The sequence below is a fragment of the Tiliqua scincoides genome, chromosome 3 (assembly GCF_035046505.1).
Source record: "Tiliqua scincoides isolate rTilSci1 chromosome 3, rTilSci1.hap2, whole genome shotgun sequence".
NCBI classification, from domain to species: Eukaryota; Metazoa; Chordata; class Lepidosauria; order Squamata; family Scincidae; genus Tiliqua; species Tiliqua scincoides.
In genome coordinates, this window is record NC_089823.1 from 161,939,971 (window position 1) to 161,950,277 (window position 10,307).

Consider the following 10,307-nt stretch of genomic DNA (forward strand, 5'->3'; position numbering starts at 1 on the left):
TTAATAATTATGCTACTCTTGTACTTATGCCTGCATTCTGTCATGGTTTCTATTTATTTTGTTTTCATTTTAATTTTAGTCTTATCCCATGGTACTCCAGTATCGACCCAGAATTGACTTCGGTTAGACCAAAGGGCAAGATCCCACTGAGATTAACCCTGCACTATGTTTACCCATCGACAGATTGCACAATGAATGGATGTGCCTAGATTGGGGGGAACACCACCAGAATTTCAGCATGCAAATATGAACATTTTCTTCAATTGATTGACTGTATCACTCCCTCTCCCCCCCAGTTAGATTAAGCCAAGTGCCATTCTGCTACTGAACATTCATAAAATATTTGTGGTATCAAAGTCTGCAATTCGTAGCCACACTGTTAAATGTATAGTCAAGAGTCACATCCCTGAAATACTTGCTCTGCCTATTAGAAGCCTTCCCTGGTTCGTAACATTGATGACATTAGAAGAGATAGCCATGTGCTCTTTCACATGTGGCTTTTTTCACATTTACTGTTTTATTGAAAAAAAAAAAAAGTTGTTTAAAAGAAGTACTGTATAAAAGGTTAAAACTATATCTTTGGAAATATTTTGTAAATAATATATGTTTAGAAATGTGGTTGTTACACCACCACCTTTTTCTTGTTCAATTTTTCATAGGTCCAAGTATAGCTCATTCATTAGTATGCCACAGTCTCTTTCTATCCCCTTTTTTATTGGCAGTATCTGAAATTTTAGATTTTGTGTCAAAGGTAAAATACAATCAGTTTGTACTGAACTGAACTGAAATGGTGTGTACAGGCAATCATATAATGTCTTATAGACTCCCTTCAGTAATGTATATGACTTATCCAGAATTTTGAATTGGAGGAGTAGCAAATCAGCACACATGCAGCAGGTAAGATTTTTATCTTTTTCTTAAGTCCACATCTTTTTTTTTTTAATACATGCCTTTGAGAAAAACTGAAACTGTCATGAAAACTTACTTTAACTAATATGTGTTAATGATGTCATTGAAACTGTTGCCATTGCACTCTTCCTTCTGAAATGTAAGCTTTTCTTTGGTGCTGGCAACAATCCAGCAAAAAGGAAAGCAGTGTGATAGTCTGGGGTCACTGTGCTTAAACATCCTTGTTTATGCCTGTTTATTCTTTTAGCCTGTTTGAGAATATACATTGGCATATTGCAAAATTTGCGAGTTTAATGGCATCACAACAGCATTCTATAGTTATCTAGAATCTAGATGCTATTATGGAATTGGTTGTCACATCTGAAGCTGAGGTAGATGAAATATGGCAGACAAAGCTACCTGACCAAACTACTAACTGTTCAGGGTTTTGTTTTGCTTTTTCCTAAGAATCGGTAGTGTTACAAGCAATGTTGATAGTTGCCTTACATATTGCACATGTGTTCCTGTTTGTTTAAAATGTTGTGTTTATGGTTATGGATATCATTACAGAGATCATAATATATTGTATGTTGTTTCCTGTCTTCCATTATCTTTGCACATTTAAAGGCCAAAACACCAATATAGTTCAAACATTCGTACACTTTTTAATCAACGCATTTACTGGTAGTATAAATTACATAAGTAGTGAACGAAATTAATTCACTTTTGGGTGATGTGTCAGAAGTTCAACAACTTCTAAGTTCAAATCAGAACAAAACTAAGACCAAATCAAGGGGCTAGAATGTGAAAAATAATAGGCCATTACTTCCCGAGAAGCGTTATATTTGCTCAAGAGCAAATCCCAGATTTGCCTAAGCCCATGTAACAAAGGCATTCGCTCCAATCCAGGAAACCAGTAGTAGATTAGAGTGATAGGTGTCCACTGTTATGCATGTGATTCTCCTTTCTCCTGTACTCACCAATATGATCAGCACTGCCAGACTTGATAGTGCTGATGGAAGTAAAGGGCATTCCTGGACTGAAACCAGTATTTACTTTCTCCAATCCATACTGCCTGACACTGTCAGAGTTGATAGCACTGATCACCTGTGAAATATTGTGTGCACTGGCAGTGATACTACTTGCATATCCACTTGTCCACACAGCCCCCAAGGAAGTGGATCCAAAGAGCTGCTTAGCTTCATACAGTGGGCATGCACCTACCCAGTGCAGAACTATTCTCTACTGCAGTGATTTTCAACCTTTTTCATCTCGCGGCACACTGGCAAGGCACTGAAATGGTCAAGACACACCATCAGCTTTTTGACAATTGACAAGGCACACTGTGCTGTCAATGGGGGCTCACATCCCCCAATGGTCCTATTGATAAATGACCCTCTACCTAATTCCCGCAGCACACCTGGGGGCCGGTCGCGGCACACCAGTGTGCCACGGCACAGTGGTTGAAAATGGCTGCTCTATTGCATAGTTAGCCCTCCACTACTACCACCACTACCACCACATCAAAAATTGCTTTTGAAACTCCCCCCAGTTTCCAAAACAGTTTGCCATACTGCATGTGGAGCTACTTTCTGAGAAGAACATGTTTAATGTTCTTTTGGGCTTATGGAACTAGCCCTGGATTTGAACTGGCCAGATTTACAAACATACAAGTTAATATCTGGCAGCAGGTATGGCTGCTTTGAAGAAATCTGCTTCTGAATACAGACTGACTTTCCTGGATCAGGGGCAATTTTTTTTAAAAGCCATTTCTGCCCAATGTTGCATATATGCAACAGGGACCAAATGTATACACCTGTGGGCTGGGCAAAAATGGGTTAACCATTCTATTTCATAAGGATGAATTTTTGAACACTACTTGAAAGTCCAAGTGATTGCTGCATGACTGTCTGTAGTTCTGGATAACATGCTAAACAGCAGCTCCCACATCTCTCCTGTGGAGGAAATTCCTGAGCTAGATGCATGTCTAGCTTGTGCATCTTGCTGTGGGGAAGATAATGCAAGTCACCATTTTGGATGTTATCCAGAAGCTTAGAAAGAGAGACCTATGCTCCATTTTTCAGGATTTCCAAGTAATATCTGAAGGCGCCCAAAGAAAACCGTTTTTGTCAGCCATGCGAAATTACTGACATTTTGCTGTTGACTTAAATTGTGCCATACCTGAAGGATCCTCTGGATACATTAGTACTACACCCTTCAGCAAGCCTACCCTGCCCATTCATATTGAAACTAGACTGTCTTTACTTATGATATGGAAAATTTTAATTTGCCAGCATAAGGTATTCGTCATTTATTTTCTCTTACTGGTGTTTTGCCAAGTTTGACTATTGTTAAAATGTATACATGTATACAATTACTTATAAATCTGATTTTCATAAATGAAGTATGTGAAACCTATATCTGAACAATTGTTTTAAGTTTTCTGTGTAAAATGAGCTGTTTAAAGCTTTGGTTTAACTCATAAGAGTTAGGCTGCAATCCTAACTACACTTTCCTGAGAGTAAGCCCCATTGAACAAAATAGGACTTCTGACTAGACCTGGTTAGGATTGTGCCCTTAATGTAACATTTTAAAGTTTCATCCCAATTTGTTTAAAATATATTATCAAGTAAATTTCTTTTGATAATATGTTTATTTTAGAAGATTTGGACAAAACATTAAATTCCTGTAATGATAAACATTTTATAGCTTCACTGTACCTCAGAAGAAATTTTGCTTTTCACATAACTGAAAAGACCACACAAAGACAAGCATAGATACAAACACTTGCTGTGTCAGTTCAGTGACCTTCAAAATTTTTCAGGCTGAGAAATAATACCTGCTTCATTTTGCAGTATTTCACTTTTTAAGAATGCTTTTAAAAACTTGGATTGAGAGCAGATATCTTCCACTTGAAATACAGAAATCCAAGGTAGACTTGTGAGCTGTGAAATGAAGAGCCTTAAAATGTTTCTTGCACATGTAACCCAACCTCCTTTGTGGCCTATACCTTTGCATATTTGGTATAGTTGCATAGTTCCTCACTGTTGTTCAGTGGCTAGCCAGCTACAGACATCTTCTGTAAAACATCCTCACTTATTTGTACATTCATGTAAACATGTACATCTGATCACTGAGAAAATACTTGAGTGTCAAGAAAAAAATGGAAGATTAACTGGATATTAGTTAACCATTTCAGATTTTTGAGCCAGAGAAAGATCGCATAAATGGAGAAATGTTTTTCCATCAAAGTTGTACAATGGATAAGGGGATTTCTAAAGCAATCAGTAAAAAAAAACAACAACCCTCCATTAGAAAAACAAATATCATGTTTGACAGTAGCATTGCTGTCTGCTCTGGATCTCTTATCATGAGCCTCCCATATGCTCAGCTTCTCCCCACAGAGAAAAAGGTATAGTGCTCAAATGTAGACTCACAGGTACCCTCTAAAGCAGTGGTTCTCCCACTTTTTAGAATGAAAATTTGCCAGGAACCATCAGAAGTGATGACATAACCAGACGTGACATAATCAAGCAGGAAAATTGTTAACAATCCTAGGCTGCAATCCCACCTACAGTTACCCAGGAGTAAGTCCCATTGTTAAAAGAATATACATAGTAGCTTGTTAAAAGTACAAGTCTGTAAGATTTCCCCAAATGCAGCCACATGCCATGGTAGAATCAAGTCTAATATATTAAAAATAAAATATTGAAATGAATGGGAACCCAGCTGAAATTGGCTTGCGACACACCTAGTGGGTCCCGACCCACAGTTTGAGAAACACTGCTCTAAAGTATGGCATGGACTTATATATGTATAGATTTTGTTTGCTAGCTTTACTGCCTAATCTTATCCCCCATCTGCACTGCTGCAACTCATGCTCCAAAAGTGCAGTATCATTTGGAGCATCACAAAACATGGGTGTGCTGTTGCATGGTACCTGGTCACTGCCTCAAAAGGTGGGCAGTGCCAGCTACACAGCAGCAGTTCATCTGGCTCCCCCAGTGCTGGTAAGTTGGCATAGGGGTGGGTGGGGATGGGGAGTATTAGGGTTGCCAGAATAATGTCAGGGCAATCAGGAGGCAGATTGGCAGCAAAGTTGCAGCCAATATTCTGTGCATCCCTTCCCCCCTTGCCATGCCCCCTTAGGTCCACATGTTCACTTTTTCATCCGCCAAGGAACTAGTGCAGATCTGAGTGAACCCATAGGACAAAAGGAGGCTTACCTGGAGGTAAGGGACAAAAGTTCCCTTCAAGGAGGCCTCCTGATCTCCCCCCCCCCCCATAGGATACAGCACATAGCTCCATGGCACCACTGCTTCTGAGCAAGTGGTAGGGGATAAGATTGCGGCATGAGGCCACTACCTTTAACTTGAAAGATTCAACTGCCCCATTTTTAAGTTCATTCCTACAAACCCCATTATTCCTGTTATTTTACATGAAGATTGTTCAAAAAGGGGCATCTTGTTTGGTCAAAAGTGTGTGCTGCCTCCAGATAGTGGTTTTTTTGTTTGTTTGTTCTTTTACAGGATACATTTCCATGATTATTCTTGGCTTGTCCAACTTGCATGTTATCACTGAATTTGCAGGATAACTTAGGGCCCAATCCTATCCAACTTTCCAGTGCAGATGTACCTGTGCTAATGCCATTGGCTGAATCTTGGGGGACAGGGCAGTCATAGAGGCCTCCTCAAGGTAAGGGAATGTTTGTTCCCTTGCATTGGGGCTGCATCCATACTGGAAAGTAGGATAAGTCTGGGCAATGTGGACGATTTTCTTGCAGCAACCTTTGTATATCTGGTATAAGAGTGCAGAGCACAGTATGTGACATGAATAAAATAAATCCATGAGGCAGGAAAGTGCACATTTGGCTTATGCATTTTCTTGAAGAAATAGGTGAAAGGCAGGGTCATTTAAAAGAGAAGGGCACGAAATAGAAAATGTCCCCAGGGCTATCTAGTTGCATACTGAGGCTAGTATTGAAACTGTTTTTCCTTTTTAAAAACAAAAAACAAAGTGATTTACTGTAAAATGTATGTCAGGCTTATCATACCAACTTCCAGTAATGGCATTATTCTCATAGAACTGTATTTTTGTCACACCATTATTGCAGATGCTGAATTGCATTAGAGGGATTTTGTGTTGCTGTGGAATTGGCCTTGAAACCATTTGTGATTTTTGTTTTGTTTTTGTTTTTAAATTATCTTTTATACAAGCTTCTTTTCTGCATATTAAAATATTTATATAGTTTTAAAGGAACCTTCATATTGCTTCCTGATTTTTATTCTAACACCCAAGGTCATCCAGGCAGAAAGCAGCATGGAATTCAAAGCAACAGTCAAGTTCAGCTAACACCCACTCACAGAAAAAGGACACTTCTGCTTTCAGTACTGATGGTTCTGCTATACTTGGCCTATAAACCAAAAATTCAGTGTCTCATCTATTTTGTAAATCTGCAAAGCACAAACTACTGACCAAACTAATGGTAGTATTAAAAAAATCAGTTGTGGGGTTTATATTATCTTTCAGAGAGTCCAGATGCAATCAAGAATACAGTGCCTATATTTTTAACCATTATATAGAAGAGGGAATTTTGGCAGGTGCAGCTCAACATGGAAGGGTTTAAAAAGTTGCACCTGCCAAAATTCCCTCTTCTGTACAATGGTTAAAGGTATAGGCACTCTACCCCCCTTTGTATCACTGGTCACCCTGATTACCTTTTGAAACTGGAAAGTTCAAGCTTTGTGGCAAGGTATTAACATTCATTTATAGCATCTTTTAGCAGTTCATTGCTTCCACTAGGTCTGCCCCACTGATCAGCAAATAAAAGTAACACTGTGTGATGCATTGTATCCATCACCATCCATTTGACACACCTTTTCCAGGGTAGTCATTTAAAAAAAGCTTAATTTTAAAGCATGCCTATTAGATTAGCAATTGGTCTATTTTATTGGTTTCTAGAAGAGAAAACAAAGAATGTATACAAGTTATTCCCTCTATTGCACAGTCAGCTATATAAAAAACAAACTACACTGCATTAAAAAAACACATATTTGAGGTAAATGGTAAATCTGAAGGAGATGAAGTAGGGCTGTCTTCCAATGCATACTTGCTTGGGAGTAAGCATTACAGAACTCAGTGGAACTTATTCCTGAGTAAACATGCATAGGATAGGGCTGTAAGTGTCCTTACGTATGCAAGGTGTCATCCAAGTAATGACAAGAGAGGAGTATGACATGCATAGTAATTTCTCTGTGCTTCCTTGTATCTGGTTAGTGGTTCTCCATTTGTACTATAACAGCTCTTGCAATATGTAGAGATCTTAAGGCATAATATTATGTTGCTAATTTTCTTTTAAAGTATGAAATCATTTAAGCTTTTTGTCAAAAGTGGCAACATCTTATAACAAACCTTTTTGTGGTTGTAAATTTAGCTTATAAATCATTCAAATTGAAGTGAAAATAAATACCAGGTCATTGTTAATGACTTAGTCTATCCTACTTATTAAGAATATATGTATTTTTGTAAAAGAATTGCACCTGTAAATATTTAAGCTGTCTGTTACCTATGTTTTGTTTTTGGGAAAAAAAAAATGCTGCTGCTTAAAGAATAACCTAAACATTTTTTGTTCTGTGCTCAATTGGATTTTCTTTGCACTTGTTGTATGTTTATCCTGTACATAGCTGAGCAATTGCAACTGGGCTAAATGTATTTTATATGTGGACTTACTTAGCCAAGTATGCCACAAGGTTTCTTATTAAATCTACCTGAAGGCAGAATAAGTAATGATGCTGTTTCATCATCTTTGATATTAGCTTCCTTCAGCCTTACAACATTCCTACTTAATTGTAGTCACAGTTATAACCAAGTTCTGATTTCACTGTCAAGGTCACATTCCCAACTGATGTATCAGAGAGTACTTTTTCTTTCCATTTACAGTTGATAATATATAACAGTGATTGTTCATATTTCCTGTTATCTTTTGTGTAAATCATTGTCCTTATTTTTACCATTGGGCGGATGACCTGTTAACATTTCTTTATATGAGCCCATCACCATTGTTCTTCAGGATTCATCTCTCCCCTTGCAGTCTTTAGAAGCTCAGTGTGTGGATAGATACATTTGGTCTCCAACACATGTGCATGTAAATACATGCACTTTAACATTACAGTGTGCAAAGCACACCTTCACATTTCCTAAATTACAGCTGCCGAGGTATGTTCTGAACTGTTACTAACCTACTGTAGGATAAATATGCTTTCTTCTGTGTCTTTAAACATGACAACCATCATCTTTTTTGTTTTTAAAGGGGGGGACTGATTTCAGAGCAGACAAATATACATTCAGCAGGTAATTAAGCACCTGCAGCAATATGTAATACTGAAAGTGGTGTGGCTCACAAAGTAATCCTTGGTATGAGAAGAACAAGAACATTTACAATAATGTATTTGACAAATAATGTAAATGGGGTTGGCAGCTTTTGACTGGAGGTAGAGATAGGGCAAGAGAAGCAAAAGCAGAATCTGGTGGGTCAGGGTACAACATAGAAGAATCTGCCAAGGCATGGACAGAAAGAGAATGGACTCTGGCGGCTAAGGGAAAAACCCAGGACAGAATTTTACTGGTGAAAGGCTCAGCTAGGGCAAAATATGGTGGGTCATAGGCATGACCCTGGAAGTCATGAAGAATATGGAGTCTGGAAGAATATGGTTTTTCAACCCCAATAGAAGACAGTTTTAGTGGTTGGACTAATAAAATACTGGCTGCTTGACAACCAGGCTTATAAAATACAGTCCCATGTTCAATGAATTGAGAAGGGGGGGGAGCATGATGGATAATTCAAATATATATATTTTTTCCAGTGCAGGGGGTTGGGGGGATTGTATACCTGCATATTTTGAAAAGCTGTTTCCTAGGAAACGGCTGTTGGAACACACAAGGTTTCAACTCCAATTCATGAGTGACTAATACAAAGAGGGGTTGCTTCCAGCCGCTCTCTTAAAAGACTTTATGGGGGAGAAAGGAGATTTAGACTAAAACTAGCCACCAGAAATTGTGCAGTGGCTGAAACCTAGTTCCTGTTTTTAATCTTTCTTTTTAAGCCAACCATTAGCAACTAAAATATTCTACAGTATACAGAGAAGCTAAAAATGTACAGTGTTGGAAGCAAAACCACAATCAGATGCTGACTGCAGATAATTTGTGATTATCTTATCTCAATTGGACCCCTATAGGACAATTGTGGAGCTTCCCCTTCAGTGGAAAAAAGAGTAATTTGGACCTACTTCCAAATTAAGCAGCAGACCCAAAGTTTTCCACCTTTACTCAGAATGTCCTGTCTTTTGAATATTTTGTCAGATTGTTGATTGCTGATGTTGGTCCAAGAAGACCAAGAGAAGGCCAGAACACCTACTGAGGTGGGGAAATAAAAAACTTACTTTTTACTTACCAGTTGCTGGCTTTCTGGTCACCATTCCCGTTAGCATGTAGTTTGTGCTCCATTGATGCTGCTGAATGCTATAGCATGGTGGGTTGGGTTGGGATTGGGTTTTTAATTTTGGCCAATATTTGGCTGCTACTTGTCTTGTACGGGAAGGAGATACCAGTAAAGCACTTCATAGAATGTTCACATTCTATAAACAAACCAGTTGGCTAAAGGATATTATTAAGCAGCCTTGGAAACCAGTGGACAAAAGGTACTAGACCACACAAATCTGTAAATTTGCACCTACCCACAGCTATCTATGTTCGTGGCATAAAGGGAAAAAAGAGTCAGAACCAAATCTTCTCGTTTAGCAAGCCTTGCCTTCCTTTCTGGCAGTGATTCATCCTTGCCACAGGCAACTAGGAGAATAGCCATTTACAAGCTGGTGATTAACTAGATTACATGTTACTTTAAGTGTGCTTCAAACTATGTGTTGAATGCTAATATCAAAGATGAACACAGCACCATTGTTAGCCATGGATGGAAATGATGCCCAGTGTGGTCCATATGCTGCACTATGCTCCAGGACCAGTTGGATAAAATCACACAAGAATTGTTGGGCAAGTTGTATGACAGCATATACTTGTTAGCACTAAATTGCTCCTTTCTGAAAGCAATAAATATATTCATGTTGGAACATCTGTTGTGCAGCCTACCATAAGAGGCATTTTGTCGCAGTTTGTTTTTCTATATAATTTATTTTGTGTTATAAAAAGAATTATTTGGTTCATCTGGAAAGTTGTCTCATTTGTAATAGGTTCTGAAATGACTGTATTTTCTGGACTCAAATTATGCAGCACCAGCTCAGGCAATCAAGTTGCTGCATCCACACCAGCACTGTCACATTTAATTTCAATTCACTTTTTTAGTGCCTCCTTGTTTCAAATAAAATTTGCATAACTTCCCATATACACATACTTTCTTGTGGAGTTAT

At 38.4% G+C, this 10,307-nt stretch overlaps 1 protein-coding gene across 2 annotated transcripts in view; it reads left to right on the forward strand.

Moving 5' to 3' along the window:
* The window catches only part of PCGF5 (polycomb group ring finger 5), a 65,136-nt gene extending 55,126 nt beyond the window's left edge, over positions 1-10,010 (forward strand). For both annotated transcript variants that reach the window (XM_066619660.1, XM_066619661.1), the window contains exon 10: positions 80-10,010. In XM_066619660.1, coding sequence (XP_066475757.1) covers positions 80-127 — 48 coding nt within the window. In that variant the 3' untranslated portion in view covers positions 128-10,010. The remainder of the gene's footprint in view (positions 1-79) is intronic.
* Positions 10,011-10,307: the final 297 nt, after the last annotated feature.